Here is an 18,162-nt window from a genome sequence, read left to right as displayed (position 1 = left end):
TCTTCTCTTCTCTTCTCTTCTCTTCTGTAACTCTTGTGATCTGCCAGTACTTACAGCGTTCCTTCACTTTTTCCTCTGTGCTCTCTGAGGTGTGGAATCTTGTGGAATATGTTTTGGTTTTATGTCTGAGAACAGTCAGATGAACAGTCAGTCATCATCAGTCAGATGTTCCTTGTGTGCGTCTGAGTGACCTTTCTCTCACTCTTTTCTCCATTGCTGCTGTAAACAGGTCTGTGGCAGACATGACGTCCCGCCTGCTCTGCTGCGGAGGAACAGTTTTACGCCCATGTCGAGTCAGGACCAGGTGAAGCGCCCACGTCTCTTCAGTGTGGGAAACCCACCCCGAACCCCTCTGCCCCCCGCGCTGGACTCCACACGGGAGAGCGACGAGCTCACAGAGAAACCAGTTAGTGAACTGTTACTTTCTTTGTGCGTTTGTCTGGGGTTACATTTAGAGTTAGGGTTGAAACATTATAATTACATATAGCTGACATATAACCTACACATGTAAAATACATATTAATAGAACAGTATTTTTTTCCAAGTAATGTTTTGGATTTTTGGCCCAATTCTGTTGGTACGTTCGTCATGAAATTTTGACACAATTTTTAAAGGGTAACAGGAATTTTCAAAATAATAAAAAAATAAAAAAAATCAATAAATTTGGAGATATAGGGTTTTTATGCAACAGTGACAATATTGTTATTACATATAGGTACTTACATATATAATGTACATGTAGAACATGTGTTTTAAACATGGACATATTGGTCATTTTCAAAACATTGGTCTTATTTTCATTGGTCATTCTCAGGAAGTCGACAGCCTGCTGAGCAGAGTGCAGTGGTTTAAGTCTAAATAGCCTAACTGACCTCACTGAGCTGAAACAGCACACACTAGCTGAAGTTTATGTTTTGCGGTGCTGATGCAAGTGTGCAACTCCACACACACATACACACACATATACACACATATACACACACATACACACACACATATACACACACATATACACACATACACACACACATATACACACACATACAAAGGACATGGTTATTCACAACTCACACAGCTTCATTTTTAAACTGCCTGTGGGAGACTTAATGGATGTTTATGTAACTGTGAAGAGTTACCGGGACTTTAAACCACTACTGCAGGTTTTTCCACTCTGACCTCAGTCTGTGTCCAGAACACAGTGTGAACAGAGTGGGCACTACACTGTATTCTGGAAGTATCACATGTGGGCAACAACTTTTCTTCAGTCTTTGCTCTTGCAACTTTATAGACATTGTCTAAATTGATTTTTCAGCCATAAAAGTAGAGTTTCATCTCTGTTGACCCCCTGTGGAGTGAGTAATATCTCATTTATTTCAACTTTGTCAATATTGTGAAATCAAAATCTTGAGAAAATAAGTCATTATTTTGACCCAACGAGTCACAGTTTGAACCTGAAATGGACAAAAAAAAATCTTTTGTCTCCTACCAGGCTTTTATACAAAAAGCACGTGAGCCAAATACATGGTTATATTGCACTGGTCGTATGTTAATTGTGAAGCTGTGCCTGTGTTCATTAGCATGGTAGTTTTTAGTAGATCAGTCTCTAAATTGGCCACCCCCACCAGCGCAAAGTACTGGTAGACTGTCAGTATTTAGGGCCTCTTAGTAAATCTGCCCCTAATGGTTGAAGCTATAATCTGTGCTTTTTAATACCTTTAGTGGATTTTATCACATCAGCTCCATGTTTCAGTATTTATTGTAATAAATTGTATTTAATCAAAAACACTCTAATTCAGTATGTTCATTGTTAAATGCAACATATTTGCATGATTATGCTGTTTAGCTTTAAGTAGTACACTGCCGTTTTAGGTAATCCTCTGTGCTCTTTCACAGGAAACCCTTAACTGCTTCAGTCCAGCCGACTCAGACGACAACGTCCAGAAATGAAGAAACAAGCACTTAAACCTCCACCTGTATGACTCGTGTTGTTACGCTTACGTCAGCTCCACACCTTAATCCTCTGAAGCCCAACCTAGAAACAAGCCAATCCTGCACATAGTTCATCTCCTCCTGCTGCTGTCATTACTGTGTGTGTCAAAGCAACATCTGTATTCATTTCATTTCTCTGTAAGTACTACTGACGGATGCTACCAGCTGCCTCTTTCACTGAAACTCTACTGCACACATCCTGAGAAGCTAACCTTTGGAAAACAGCTGCACACAGAACTAGACTTTTATGATGTTTGTTAGAATGAAAACATTGCCTTTGTTTGGTGGGAGTTAATAGTAATTGGAGCACAGTTGAGTGTTTTCCACGGTTTGGCGGTATAGCAGTAACACAGTATTCCATCGTATGTAACTACTTATGGTGTTGGGATGTAAACAAAGTCATTCAGAATCGTCTGATGTTGAATGGTCTATTGTAGAGAAACACAGAGTCAGATTTTTTTTTACAGTCGTGGTGATAGAAACCAGGAGTCACTATGCCTACATCACAAATCTAGAAATTGTATTCGCTAACCAAAATGACCAGTAAACCTACATGTGTCTTCTAAGTTTTTATATGTAAAGTTGATGATGGCAAAACAAGTTTTTTGTGAACTATTTCTTTTCAGAAATAAGTTTCAGGCCAAAACCTTCTCAAAACTATCATAAAACAATGTCTCAGCCATCAGACATCATATTTTGGCAGTCATGGGCTGGAGGTTAGGGAATCAGCCCTGTGACCGGAAGGTCGCCGGTTCGATCCCCAGAGCCAACAGTATGTGACTGAAGTGCTCTTAAGCAAGGCACCTAACCCCCAACTGCTCCCTGGGCGCTGCAGATAGGGCTTCCTACCGCTCCAGGCAAGTGTGCTCACTGCCCCCTAGTGTGTGTGTTCACTAGTGTGTATGTGGTGTTTCACTGCACGGATTGGTTAAAATGCAGAGGTGAAATTTCTCCGTTGTGGGACTCTTAACTAACTTAATTAAACTCTTCAGACGTCTGGTTCCCATCACCACCACTGTGAACAATTCTGAGTAGAATGGAGCATTTCACATCACAGCACTCTGAATAATTGTTTCCGTCTTAACCATTTAATTATGCAGAAAAGTCAAAAAATGGTTAAAATTCATTTTTAAAAAGGGAGTTTTTCAAGAATTTTGTAGCAGTTATGTATAGAATCATGACAACTCAAAGAACCATTTGAATGCTTAAATGGTTCTTCGCATTATTAAATGGCTGTTCTCCATGATGGAGAGCCTATAAAATATGGTTCTTGGAAGAACCTTTTAAAAATGGTTCTATATATCACCAAAAAGGGTTTTGCTATTGTTCCAAGTCATGGAACCATTTTTTGATACTATATAGCGCCCTTTTTTCTAAGAGTGACTCAATCATCTACTAAACTGCCAAATAAACTCTGAATTTCAGTTTATATAAATGAGCAAAACATAAATGAGTGGGACTTTCAGTTCAGTACTGAATAAATAAACCATTCATCTAACAACAGTTGCTAAATGCTAAACAGTGCTAGCTACGACAGTAGAGGGGTACTGGTTGTGGTGCTAGTGCTGGCTTAGCTAGCGGGCTAACAGCTCCACATACCACAGTACAGGTTTGATCCTGGCTCATTTATGCTCCACTGACATGAATTCAGAAGGCAGAGATTCAAATCTGAGTGAGCAAAGTCAAGTGACTGGAGTTGGAGTGACAGTTAGCAAGAGTCAAACGTGTTCTGTGGTGTGTGGAGCTGTTAGCCTGTGAGCTATGCTAGCGCCACAAGCAGTGCTCAGATCTTCTGTTGTGGTAAAAAAAAAGTGGATACCATCCAACTCTAGTGCTTTCACAGTTTTTGGTCTTTAATCTAGCCATGCCATCAAGGATTGTTGGTCATCAAGGACTTTGCTTGTTTTATAGTCATTCAGTTTCCCCACAAATGCTAATCTCGCTGCTATATATCGTATCTCACACGACAACTTTGACAGTGTTTTCCCAACCAGCTTCTTCATGTGTTGTGTTATATGCTCAGTTGATGTTGGATGAGTTAATCTCCTATAAGCTAATGATGAAGTGCGTGAGGTTGAGCTCCTGTTTTATAAAAGCTTTCTAACTTCTCTTGTACTCATCCCAGTATCTCCCATAATTAACATGACCCCATTTAGATGTTAGGGTGCAGGCTTTCTTTGCTGTGGGCCAGAAAACACCTCTAGATGTAATTCTTCTGTTTCTGCTAAATGTGAAATCCCACTTGCTTAGTAATACCTAGTCTTTCAATGTGATACACTGTGTCTGTGATATTGTCAGATTTCTGCAAATGACTTCACACCTCACACAGAGTCTATTCTTTTGTGACACTGAGACTAAGGCTACATTTACAGAGCAGGTAAAAGTGGCCCAAATCTGATTTTCTCACCAAATCCGATTTTTTTGTCTGGCTGTTCACATTATCTTTTAAATGTGATCTGTATGCGACATCAGTCTGAACAGATCAAACCCAAATGCGCAAAAGAACAATGCTTCACGTTGCTTCACAAGACTTATCCAGAGGTAAACAATCATGACTATGATTTCTTCTACGCCAAAGTCACAGGAGCGACCATGAAGTTCCTATGGCTGACAGCTGGGCTCATCAGCGAGAAGTGTTCGAGCTTATTAGGCACGTTATTCGGCCACGGTCACTTCTTTGGTTCACGTCCTCGGATTCTTTAAAGTTTGATTTCGGATTTTAACTGGCTGTTCAGACTGGGTCGCATTGCCGCATATCGGATACGTATCTGATTTCAGTACCACATATGAAAGCTTCTCAAATCGGAATTGAAAATGTCAGATTCAGTGTGTTTTTTTGCTGTTCACACTGACACACATCTGAGTCACATATGAGGAAAAAGATCAGATTTGGGCCACTTTTACCTGCTGTGTAAACGTAGCCTTACTGCACACTATTGGGAATAGCTAGGGCTGGTCCCAGAAAGAGTCGATTCTCCAATTCCAGGTATCTGGGAAACGAGAGTGAACTCCAAAGCTTTGGACTCGATTCCATACAGTGTTGTTCATGTTTGCCTGCACTGGGAGTGTGAGATATTCTGTTGTTACTGTTTTGATGGCTTGTCTGACAGCACACATACCAATAAATACGCAGTGAAAAACATAGTAATGTTAAAATTGTAGCAAAAAAAAGTGGCTTACAATTGAGATGTTTGTATATCATTGGTAAAAAAAAAAGCCTCGGAGAAACATTCTGCTTTGTTAGCCATGCTGCATTGTTTTTGTGCAGTAGCAGCCGTGAACGTTCAAGGGGCAGATTTTGGTGCTTCTTTTGAGCAAAATGCCATGACAGTCATATGCAAAAGACACTCCAGTGATGTTTTTCACTCGCGAAACATTAACACATCAACAGAAATATCCCACTTTGCTGGCTGTAATCAAGACATCACTGGGCCTTATTTATTATATTATTGTATGGAATCGACTTTTGGAATCAACTCCAACAATTCCCATCACTTGAATTTGGAATCTGAGTCGATTCTGGATTTGAACAGCCCTAGGAAAAGGTCCACTGCAGCTACAGTCATGGTTACAGTCGTCTATTGTGAATAATGCTGTTTCCATAGCAGTTTCACTGAAATCATAGGATTTATTTTTATCAGAATTGCTGTTTGTGTAGCTTTTTGTCTTATTGTAGTTCAGCTGTATGTGACTGAATAGTTAAACCAAACAAAAGGCTAATGGGATTTGCATCTTCTGTTACTGGCTCTTTACACTAGTACGATACAATGGAATATCCACCAGTGTAGAGCGATAGCAGCTGAAATGGTAGTTATCATTTGTTTGGTTTGTTGTACTTCTGATTACCTCACATTGATACTGATGACCAGGGTCAGTAGAGCTACATTCTCAGAAAATTCTTAGTTTCAAAGTGACAATAAAAAAGATGGTGATGGGAAAAATGGGAAATAACTAATTAATGCATATCAGCATGAAGTGAAATAAATAAATACAAAGGGAAAAGAAGTGAAACAATATAAAGATATCACTTGACTGTGAGGACAGAATGGAAAAAAAACATGTATTATTAAACATTATTTTTGTCCAGTTCATGAATCATTAGTATCATGTTAACTGATTGCCACATTCTTTCTACGCTCTTTTTCTTTTTCCCTTTGAAGTATATCATTGTAAATTGTATTCGAAAAGTAAATGTATGTAAATGTTGAATTTCAGTATTTCAGCATATGGCTGATAGTTTTTTTTAATTTCCAATGACATACTAATCCCAAAACATCCTGTCTCCTAGTATGTGGCTCTATGTGTAGGCTGATTTTAATTAAAAAAAGAAAAATATTTAAAACAGTAGTTTTAAAAAGGTTTAAAATTATACATTTTATAATAGTGAAGTGAGCCTGCAACTGGAAGGTTGTGGGTGCAAATCCCAGAACTGACTAGAATTTTGCAGGTTCTAAACCCAAGCCTGACTGGAAGGTTGCAGTTTTAAACCCCAGGACTTAGTAGAAGGTTTGAGGTTGAGTTTTAAATCCCAGGACTGACTAAAAGATTGTGGGTTCATACTCTAGGATTTAGTAGAATGTTGCAGGTTCAAAACACAGGACTAACAACAAGGTTGCAGTTTAAATCCCAGGACTAAAAGATTATGCATTCAAATTCAGGGACTTAGTAGAATGTTGCAGGTTTGAATCCCAGGACTTAGTAGAATGTTGCAGGTTCGAATCCCAGGACTGACTAGAAGGTTGTAGTTTCTAAACCCAGGCCTGACTAGAATGTTCCAGTTTCAAATCCCAGGACTTAGTAGAAGATTTGAGGTTGAAATCCCAGGCCTGACTAAATAATTATGGGTTCAAATCCTAGAACTTAGTAGAAAGTTGCAGGTTCAAATCACAGGACTAACAACAAGGTTGCAGGTAAAATCCCAGGACTAACAGACTATGCGTTCAAATCCCAGGACTTAGTAGAATGTTGCAGGTTCGAATCCCAGGACTGACTGGAAGGTTCATGATCATATGATATCATATTTGTTATGTTCCTTATTAAGAACTTTTTGAACTTATTTCTTTGTCCACTTGTTCTCTACAATTCTGTCCCTGTCCCTGTATGTGAATTTACACTTATTTTCCAATTCTGTTCTTATCTTTTAAAAATGGTTTAAATTCATGTAGCAGCTGATTGACCAGCCAGTATCAGGTAGATCCAATCAGATTGTGTGATTTTAATTAGGTATTAGTAGAAAATGTTTTGAAATACTTTCATTGGGAACAAATGACTGTACTTTATGTAGAAACATCCTTTCCCCATCCCTCTAATATAAATGCCTTATGATGGAGCAGACAGACCTCAAGCCAGATTTAACTGAATGTTTTAATTGAATCATTTATTCTCACTGTTTTTATTTGACATGTTCTTATTTTAGACATTTACGATTGTAATTCTTCAGTTGCAGCTTGTTGTTTATGTAATGGCTTGTGCTCAGGTTTTGTGACAACTGTCGTATTTATTATGTGCTGTTGTTTTTCTCATTGAATGTAATTTTCATTGTCAGACGAGTGCCTCTTCATACACAGGAAAGTAAACAAAACGTACTGTAGATTCTGCTCCATAATCTTTATGATCACTGTTCAGTATGATCACTTTGTCTAAATGATGGAGATGCAGTCTACACATATATATAAATGATTAAATGCTCGTGTTATGACACTGTGAATGTGAACGCTCTATTGTATTAATGGTTCATTTGTGAATTGTTATGTGGGAACATTTTGAAAGGAAGGGAAAATGAGCCCCATGTAATACTTATAAATTTACCAGAGCTTCAGTTTATGCTCATTTGGATTAACTGAAGAATGACTTTACCTTTTTAACATTCAGTTTTAATGGTTGTCACATTCTTTCAACAGTTGTCTTCCTTTAAAGTATAGCACTGTAAATTTTAAACAAAACCTAGATATTTAGAAATTATGCTTTAAAACAATATCAGCGCTTATCATATGTAAATGTGGAATTTCATAATTTCAGTTTGCAGCTGATCATTTTTAAAAATTCCCAATAGCATGTAAATCCAAATCCACCATGTCCCTTAAGGTTTGTTGCACCATGTGTAGCCTGATTTGAGTTAAACAAGACAAGACATACATGTACATTAGTAGTTTTTAAAAGTGTTCAAAAATTATGCTTTTTATAAGAGTGAAGTGAGCTAATGACCTGGTCATGGGTTCAAATTCCAAGACTGACCAGAAGGTTGCAGGTTTACATCCCAGAACAGACTGAAAAGCTGTGGATTGAAATCCTTAGACTGACTGGAAGGTTGTGGGTTCAAATCTCAGGACTGACTGTAAAGTTGCAAGTTCAAATCCCAAAACTGACTGAAAGGTTGTGGGTTCAAATCCCAAGACTGACTAGAAGGTTGTGGGTTCAATTCTAATCCCAGAACTAACTGTGATGTTGTGAATTCAAATTCCAGGACTGCTTGGAAAGTTGTGGGTTTGTATTCCAGAAGTGACTGCAAAGCTGTGGGTACAAATCACAAAACTGTCCATAAGGTTGTGGGTTCAAATCCCAGGATTGTTTGGGTGTTCTTGTTGTGCTCTTGGGCAAGGCTTATATAGATGGTGTGCTGTTCCAGACTGGGCATGAACAGGCAAATATGTGTGCCTGCTTTTCTTGTATGACAATGTTAGTCAGATGATGTTAGATGTTCTGAAGAAACAGTTTTATTTCTGGCACACAAGAAAAAAATAAAAATAATCAGAAAAACACTCCTTAAATGTACGCATGGACACATGCACCCACCCACTCACTCACAATTACAAAGTCCAATAAAACCACAGTGAGGTCTGGCAGTTGGCTTTGCACTGTGTTTTCCCATGTGGGTGCTAACTTAAGCAGCATCCGGTCTGGGTGAAAACAACAGGGCAGCAGGGTGAACTCCTCTAGTCATTTACGCCCTCATTTCCATTAGATAGATGCAGGTGATTCCACATTAGACGGTGCGTGAGGGAAAAGATTCCGTCCTCAATTTCCGTCATCATGCCCAGTTTAGTTTGTTTCCGTTCTGAAAATTTGGCAAGCAAGTGGAACACAGTCAAAAAACTGCAAACATACAAAGCAGCAAGTGTCTCAGAGCCAGAAGTGGCAATGTCCATGAAGGTCATCCATATTTATATGAAAAGGAAAGAAACTGGCAATATTTTGTTATGCGATGAGAAAATGTATTTATTTAGTCATTAAATTGCTTTAATTTTGTGATTTAAGCTTAGTTTCATATACCTGGATACATGGTTCCACAAACAACACACCAAAGGAATAGTTTGGCAAATCAGATTTAAACAGTTTTAAACAGATTTAAACTAATTACAGCTAGCATCACATTGGGATTTCTAATAGTATGTTCAGTGCTAAGCTAATGCTGATACACACGATTCTTTTATAGTGTTGCTCGTAAGAGACATTCTGTGTTTGTATTTGAAGGTGTACCAGATATTAACATATATTTTATGTTTATGAATAAAACAAGCATTCCTACCATCACTCATTCATACACACACACACAGAATCATACCTGTAAACCTTACAATGTGAAAAGTATGAGCCTTAAGCTAAAGTGCTGAGTGTATAGTGGCAAAGAAAGGGATCAGTCAGAGGTAACAGTCAGATAAGTGGGGTGATAAGGCAGGTAAGTGAGGTGCTAGAATAAACATTGATCTGTGACGCTAGGCTCCTTTGTAGCCTGGATGTCCTGATCCTCATCTGGCTGAAGCGCCGGCCTGAGGGAAGGAGCTGGAACAGGTGGTGTCCAGGGTGTGATGAACAGGTGGTGTCCAGGGTGTGATGAGTCACAACTTAACCCCAGTTGTACATCCTGTGCTGGGCTCTTTTGATGATGGAGGTGATGTTGCTGTCCCACTTCAGGTCCCTGGTGATTGTTGTGCCCAGGAACTTGCAGGACTCCACTGCCATCACAGTTCTGTCCAGGATGGTGAGTGCAGGCAGGGTTGGAGGGCTCCTCCTGAAGTTCACTGTTTTCGCTGCATTCAGCACCAGGTTGTTGTGGCTGCTCCAAATGATGTGTTCACTTATTTTTACTTAGAAATTCAACAAAACATGTCTTTTTACTAGGAGTGTTCAAACTTTTCAGTATGACTGTATGATGCATAGCCATAACCAGAAGTAGCAGCCTAAAACCTAAAACCTAAATTTTGTCCACTCGTTTGTCCAAACAACAGTATATCATAGTGTTAGAACCCACAGCAAACCAGGCTACACTCAAGGTAAGGAGAAAATTTTGTAAATTTGATGTTTCGTTGAACATTTTCTTTAAAGACGGAGCTGAAAGAGCTGAATGGACTGTAGGCTAAAAGTGACAGTATGCCTGAATGAAAGGGGGTCTGTGTTCACTGCAGTCCCCCACAGTGAGGTGGAGACTGAGGTATTTTGGTAGAAAGGCTAAGGCGTTACATGCTGAAAGCTCTTAGAGTGAGTCACTGCTGTGTTGTTGTTCTTGTGGTTGGTGCGGTGTGGTTCTTCTGTCCTTACACCATCCCGACTGCCTCATGGGACAAACATCAGCCTGAATAGAGGGAGAGTCTCTTCAAACAGGCTGATCCTGATGGAGGACATGGCTGTAAAACGGGGCCTGTCCTGTCAGACAGGAAACCATACGGGGTGTGAGTAGTGAGAGATCACATCGATTCACATCATTTTCACTGCATCATCAGTGATTGCAAGAAGAATTTACAACAGAAGTTGCATCTCTAAACTGCTAGATGACATCACTGCCCACATCCCACAATCCTATCTGACCAGTATGATGTTGATCAATGTGCAGTGGTCACTGATGAGCATTTTATGACCCACATTCTTCAGAAAGTGAACAAACGTAAGAGCTGCTGTTTAAAGGGAAACAGCCAGTGGAGCCTAAAATGTATATAGACTGTTTTAATGGTGTCGGATGGTAAAAGAAATCACAAAGGATACTTCCTTTTTCAGATTCACCACATTTTATCTTTATCAATGTTACATTTAAGATATGTGTAGGTTTATTGGTTATTTTGCTAGTATATAAAATTGCTATATTTGTACACATGGTGACCCCTGGATCACTACCACTGTAAAGGAATCAGTCGGTATGTTTCTCTACAATAAGTATTTTTACATTAAACCACGCTGAAAGTATTTGCGTACATCTCAACAGTTGAAATATGGTGCAGTAGAAAAACAAAAAGAATCCCCCTTTAATGTGACAAGGTGGGAACAGCCAGAACAAGAACAACCAAGATGAAGACCACTCACATTCTGTGTAGACCCTGGAAACTAACGTGAGGCCAGTAGAGCTCTGAGAAGATCACAAATGCTTTGATATGAAGACTGAAAATTAGCACAGCCTTCGCTTCATTTTTCTCTCTGCACAATTGAGCAAGTTGCTCAGGCACTATTTCGGGTAAAGCCATGTGACGGACACTTCAGTCGTGTTTATTTTCATAAGGTACTGAAATTTAGGGGTCCAGCTTTCTTTGTCACTGATCTCCCCGGGTGAAAGATGGTATAGCCCCAGTCCAGAGAGGCCAGATTGTGGCCTAAGGTTGTGGGTTCAAATCAAATCCCAGAACTGATTGTAAGGTTGTGGGTTCAACAACCTAGATTGATTAAAAGGTTGTAGGTTCAAATCACCAGAACTGACTGTAAGATTGTGGGTTCAAATCGCTGGACTGACTTGAGGGTTGGTTGTGGGTTCAAATCAAATCCCAGAACTGACTACAAGGTTGTGGGTTCAAATCCCAAGACTGACTGAAAGGTTGTAGGTTCAAATCTCAGGACTGACTGGAAGATTGTAGGCTTCGGATTCCAGTACTGACTGGAAGATTGTTGGGTTTGGGTTCCAGAACTGACCGTAAGGTTGCAGGTTTAAATCCCAGAACTGTTCAGAAGGTTGAGGGTTCAAATCTCAAAATTGGTAGGGTTACTTGGTTGTTTCCTTGGGCAAGGCACTTAACCCTCCCCTTCAAATAAGGCTCAGCACAGGCAAATATGTGTGCCTGCTTTTCTTGGGTGACAATGTTAGTTAGATGATGATGTTCTAAAGAAACTATTTTATTTCTGGCACACTTTTTTGGTGAATGCTGAGCTCCACATTCACAAAGCATTAGATTGATTTAGAAATGTGTTAGAAGTTTGTTCCCACATTTACAAGTCTACATTCTCACCCACATTTAGCCCAAAAATTCTGGTTGTCTCCAGACGTTCTCAAATCTGTTGTCACAAGACTAGTATAACGCTCAGCTGTTCAGTGTAAATATCACCAAACCAACGAAACAACAAGGAGTAATAAAACATTTGATAAAAACACACAACAAAAAACTTGTAGCACACTGATTTGGGGATCTTGAAAGTCGTGTAGTGTCCACTTGGCCTTCCAAAAATCCAAAAATAACCTCTTCTTCGAAAACAGGAACCCAGCGCAGTGATGTATGTGGGAATCTTGTGTTTAAATATAAGCACCATGTGAAGGTTTAACTGACTGTTCATTAGACTGGAATTTCTCAAAACTTCGCTGTTGGTGAAGGTGATCCATATACAGTCCATATACCATATATTGATGAGGCAGTTACAGTTTTAATCAACCCATCATTTTTAACTGCATCCTTTAACTTTAATTAGGAGGCGAGCATATAAAGTCTGATAACACTCCACCTGTGCTTTGGAGCAGTCGGTCTCAGTTTCACATTATTCAGAATGAAATCCTGCACCACAGGCAACATGATTCCTTTCACACTTTCTTTTCATCTTGCTGTTGTGTACACACGGAAAGCTTTACTGTAGGCTACCTTCGGTCATAATGGAATCAGATCTCTTGAACCAGCAAGTCAAAACATGCAGTGTGTTAAAAACAGTCTGTGATTTGAGAGCAGTTAATGATAGAGAGGGTTTCAAGCTTATCAAGCTGCTGTCACTAATCTGGACAGGCATCTAGGCTTCATATCTTCCCAAGGTGAACGTTTAGAGCTTCAGACACTTTAAGGATATCATGTTCCACACATGGTGATACTCCTATCTCAAAACATTGACACAGTGCTGTCGTTCTCCTTGGACGGATTTTATTTAGTAACTGGATCTGTACTGAATATTTCTTCTTTGTGTGACTCCGGTGTAAACTAGAAAGGAAAGGTCGATGATCGAACTTCGACAAAGCCAGCTAATAACACTTTAAGTTAAAGATGTTGTAGATGGATTGTTTTGATAACTTCATAATAAGGTTTACATAGTAATGACAGGTTAAAAGTAGTGGGCTATTTACACTCTGAGAAGGTTTTGTGTTTTTGAAGTTTATGGATTATTTTGAACTAAAGAAATTCTTTTTTCGTTGTCTACTAGGTTGTTGCTGTGGCATTTTAGGTGGTTGCTAGGGTGTTGCTAAGTGGCTCATATGTTTTTGCAAGTGGATGCTGTAGTGTTACAAGCAGGTTGCTATGGTGTTTCAGGTGGTTGCTAGGATGCTGCTAAGGTAATGTTGTGATATCCCAGGTGGTTCTTACATTGTTTCTAGGCCGTTGTTATGGTATCCCAGGTGGTTGCTAATGTGTTGCTAAGCCATTGCTGTGGTATTAATAGCACCTGCTAATATATGTGCTAGTGAGTGAATTTGTATGTAATATCTATCTAGGTCAGTGCTATGTTATCCCAGTTTATCAAGAAAATAGCAAGAAAATAATGAACAGTGCTAAATGTATAGTAAGTCATGTAAGGTTTGTATTTTGTGATATACTTAGCTTATCACTTTTTTCATGTTTACATAAATATTCCTATGGAATGACCTCTGGTCTTGAGCCTTCACTTCTCATGACTTATAGCATATTTTTGTATATTTCTATTTGTATATATGCCTGTAGATAGGTTTTTTTTGTATATATTCTTCTTTTTATATTATTATATTGTATTACCCTTATTATTATAACTGTCCTATGTTGTGTGACTGCTACTGGCTGCTAAAATTCCTTCGGGATCAATAAATCTCTCTCTCTCTCTCTCTGTATATATATATATATATATATATAATATATAATATATAATATATATATATATATATATTTGACATTGCACAGCTTCTCCTCACTATAAAACGCAAGCAGAAAGTTTGCAAACAGCACAGTTTAGTTCACATGTGGAAACTTGCTGTATTAGCATCCTTTGTGGCCAGTATTCCAGTAAATCACTCCATGCATGCCCAATCACTGAAACCACAGGTGATGTAGAAGTGATCAAATGAATTTATTTCAAAAGCACAAAGCTTCCTTTTACTTTCCCATGTCACTTGTTGGATTTCATCTATAAAACTTTTTTTCTACTACAACCCTGTTTCCAGAAGTCTTTCAGAAGTAAAGATGAGGAGGGGTTCGCCACTGTTTGAAAGACTGCATAGACAAATAGTGCAACAATACAAGAATAACGTTCCCACCATAAAATAGAAAAGAACTTGGGGATTCCATCATCTACAGTACACAATACCATTATAAAATTAAGAGAATCTGAAGAAATCTCTGTATGCAAGGGACAAGGCTGAAAACCAGAATTAGCTGGCCATGATCTTTGGGCCCTCAGGCGGCACTGCATTAAAAACAGACATGATTCTGTAGAAGAAATCACGGCAACGGCTCAGGAACACTTCTGAAAATCACTGTCTGTGAACGCAGTTTGTGCTGCTTCCACAAATGCAAATTAAAGCTCTATCATGCAAAGAAGAAACCACATATAAACAGGATCCAGAAATGCCACCACCTTCTCTGAGCCCAAGCTCATTTAAGATGGAGGCGATGAATCAAAAATTTAAATTCTTTTTGAAAATCACAGACACTGCGTCCTGCCTGCAGTCAAGACCTGTCATTCACTGAAAACATCTGGCACATTGTGAAATGAAAAATACAACAAAGGAGACCCTGAACTTTTGAGCAAATGAAATCTTTATATCTAGCAAGAATGGAAAAATATTACACTTTCAAAACTACAGCAATTGGTTTCCTCAGTTCCCAACCAGTGTTGGTAAAAGAGGTGATGCAACACAGTGGTAAACATGCCCCCATCCCAACTTTTTTGAAATGTGTTGCTGGCATTAAATTCAAAATGGGCATATATTTTTCAAAAAACAATACAATTTCTCAATTTCAACATTTGATATATTGTACAATTTTCAGTTAAATGGTTTAAATGATGTGCATTCTCTTTTTATTTACATTTTTCACAGCATCCCAACTTTTTTGGAAAAAGAGTTGTACTTTAAAAGTGCATTTAAAGGGGAATTCTGCAGTTATTAAATATCTGAATAATGAAATGGTTGAGATGTAAACGTCTGAAGAGTTTGATGCCTCTAAAAGCTCCCTCATGGTTATGAATACATGGCCTGATGACTGAAACATTTTTTATGATAGTTTTGATAGTTTTTGTGGTATGATATTTGCCTAAAATGTATTTTTAAAATATATTCGCAGCGAAGAGATACACATAGGCTGTTGTAAGGCAAAACAGTCTCCAGAAAACATTTTTTTTTTTGGATTTACCACTCTTTTACATGGAAGCACATTGCTACCTGGCCGTGGAGAGGAAATCACCCTTTTTGTCTTTTCTTTTCCTATTTATGGCAGCAGTATGTCAAACTTTCATCTCAATATAAAAAAATAATGCCTATTAAATTTCAATATAGTATGTAGTAATAATAGTAGTAGTAAGAAGTCATATTTCTGAAAAAATAAGTCAAATTTTGGAGAAAATCAGTAATAATTTTGACATTATAAGTCATTATTTCGAGAACCACAGTCAAATATATATATATTTTTAATCAGGTGTTATTTCAAAATACATATCAATATATTTGATATGATGCTAAGTGGCAGGAATGGGCTTCCATAATTTTACTATTATCAAAATTACATATAAAAACTCATACAGGTTCACTCATTGTTTTGCATAGTACTATGTACCCCTGGTTCCATCCATATGATATGCCAACTTTTCTTTTTTTTTGCTGCTCTATTTTGGGAGACTAAAGGTACTCTATTCTGTCTCTCTGGTTTAGCTGCCTCACATGGGGTTAATGAAAATCCTAGCAACCATTCAAAGGGGACACTTGATATTCAGCCAGAGCCTCAGTCTACTGAACCATACTCTGGAATACACGTTCTTCCTTATGAGAGTCAAGTACAAATGTATATCATGTACCACAATTGAATAATATGTATGAAAGGAGAATGTATGGGGATTGAAAAGCAGCTCAGACTTAGTTTAGTCTTATAACTTAAGCACTTGCCCTTGGCTAGGCTACCCACAATGCATGATGATAATGATGCAAAACGTTTCTTTGAGAAGGCTGAATGTAATGTACACTCCTGGGCAAAAAATGGGCCAAGCCTAAAATGGCAAAACATTAAGCTATATAATTAGAAACCGCTTATTTCTTTAATTTTTAAGTTAATCTCTTTTCCACTTATGTTTTCATGACTTAAAGTGACATTACTGGCCCAGTACAAACTGAGTATTGTCCCGCGGACCACTAAAGGGTGCTTTACGGCCCACTAGTTAAGAAAATCTGCCCTACTCTTCGAAGCGTTTGTAAAAATCCATGATATATACAGTCTACATATAGGCACACCTATGACCGCATCACACCAACTGAACTCTGTATTACTGCACCATGTCACGAAAAATCCTTGTACTGTTAATGTAATCTTTAATGCTGCTGGCATGGACTGCTGAGTGTAATGGTGAAGTAAGAACCCGGTTCTGTTTAAACTGAAGAGCTGACGACTTATTTTCTTAACTAGAACTAGGCTTGCCCACTAGCTAACAGGCTAACAGTTAGCAAACATGCTAGCTAAACAACAACTCCAACTTTAATATAAGGTTTAAAGTAGTTTCGATATGATTCACTGTAAAAATATAAAAGTCATAAAAAAATGGCACTTAAACAGCTTACCCGCTTCAAACGTCCATGTTTCAGTCAGAAGTTGCATCAAACCCAGGTGGAGTCCCAAACGGCCCTGTAATCCCTGAATAGTGTGCTATGTAAGTTTTGAAATTCTAGCTTTTACGGCCAAATAGTGCACTGTTTGTCGAGTATGAAAGTAGATCATTCAAAATGACTATTTTTTAGCTATAGTACGCATTGTTAGAGTGCATAAATTCCTATGTAGTGCACTATGTAGGGAGCAGGGAACCATTTGAGATTCAGCCTCAGCCCGAGAAGAGGGGCACCGTTAGATCTGCAGAAGATTCGTGGTGGCAATTTGGTGACCAAAAGGTCCTTCTAAAGCGAAGGTTTTTGCGTTAAACAGGGCTGTGGTATGATATGTACATTATTATACAACAAAAAGTTAAAAGGTTCATGAAATGACAGCAGTATACACTGATGGGCGTCTGAACGTTTGGGAACGATACCATACTCTAAGGAACTACATATCTTGGCGGAATACTTGTTGACGTAGATTATTATTATTAACTTAATTAATTTTCTAGAACATTGTGTATTTTATCACATTTTATGTTGGCCGCAGTTTTATAAAAGCAATAAGCCACTAGAGGCTGTGTGTTACTGCACTTTTAACAGGGAAGGGGGTTCTTGGGCACAACACGAAGCAGGTTATCTAAAACCCCCTTCCCCCTGTGTTGTATTAAACCTTTACCTAGTAAAACAGACAGTGACTGCAGCTTTGTTCGTATATCTGTCCTGGTAAGATCAGAATCTGTTTCTCTGATAGCTAAATGTCAGCTTTCATGTAAATGTTCAGTTTTACTGTGTTGTTCTGACAATTTGTTTTAATTTCACTTTTTTCCATTAACTGGAATTCATAACTTGAACCGGTCAAATCAACGATTAAATCGGTAAACTATGCCCAAACATGCTAACGTGGCTAACAGAGGATGGACTAGCACAATTAGCATGAAGTCATTTGCATATTTGGCTAATTGGTCGCCATTCACTCTCGTTCATTGTTAGCAGCATTAGCATTTTGACTGAGCTGCTCATTTACGGACAGTGAGTCACCCTAATCCTAGGTACGGTAAACTACTTAAGCGCTTTTGTTTGTGCCCGTCGGTGACGTGGTGGTAGCGTTACCGCTCTCTGTTTTCCCCACCCGTTTTCCGTCAAGCGGGGTTCTTCCAGCTAATCCGTGGGCGGGATTTGGCGGA

At 38.6% G+C, this 18,162-nt stretch overlaps 1 protein-coding gene across 1 annotated transcript in view; it reads left to right on the top strand.

Moving 5' to 3' along the window:
* pfkfb2a (6-phosphofructo-2-kinase/fructose-2,6-biphosphatase 2a) overlaps positions 1-2,711 on the top strand; it is a 37,418-nt gene extending 34,707 nt beyond the window's left edge. The window contains exons 15-16 of the mRNA XM_036591902.1: positions 230-406; positions 1,894-2,711. Coding sequence (XP_036447795.1) covers positions 230-406; positions 1,894-1,947 — 231 coding nt within the window. The 3' untranslated portion in view covers positions 1,948-2,711. The remainder of the gene's footprint in view (positions 1-229; positions 407-1,893) is intronic.
* The last annotated feature ends 15,451 nt before the right edge of the window (positions 2,712-18,162 follow it).

The sequence above is a fragment of the Colossoma macropomum genome, unplaced genomic scaffold (assembly GCF_904425465.1).
Source record: "Colossoma macropomum unplaced genomic scaffold, Colossoma_macropomum, whole genome shotgun sequence".
Classification (NCBI taxonomy): Eukaryota; Metazoa; Chordata; class Actinopteri; order Characiformes; family Serrasalmidae; genus Colossoma; species Colossoma macropomum.
The sequence above is the reverse complement of the archived record's forward strand: the minus strand, read 5'-3'. Positions and strand labels throughout refer to the sequence as shown.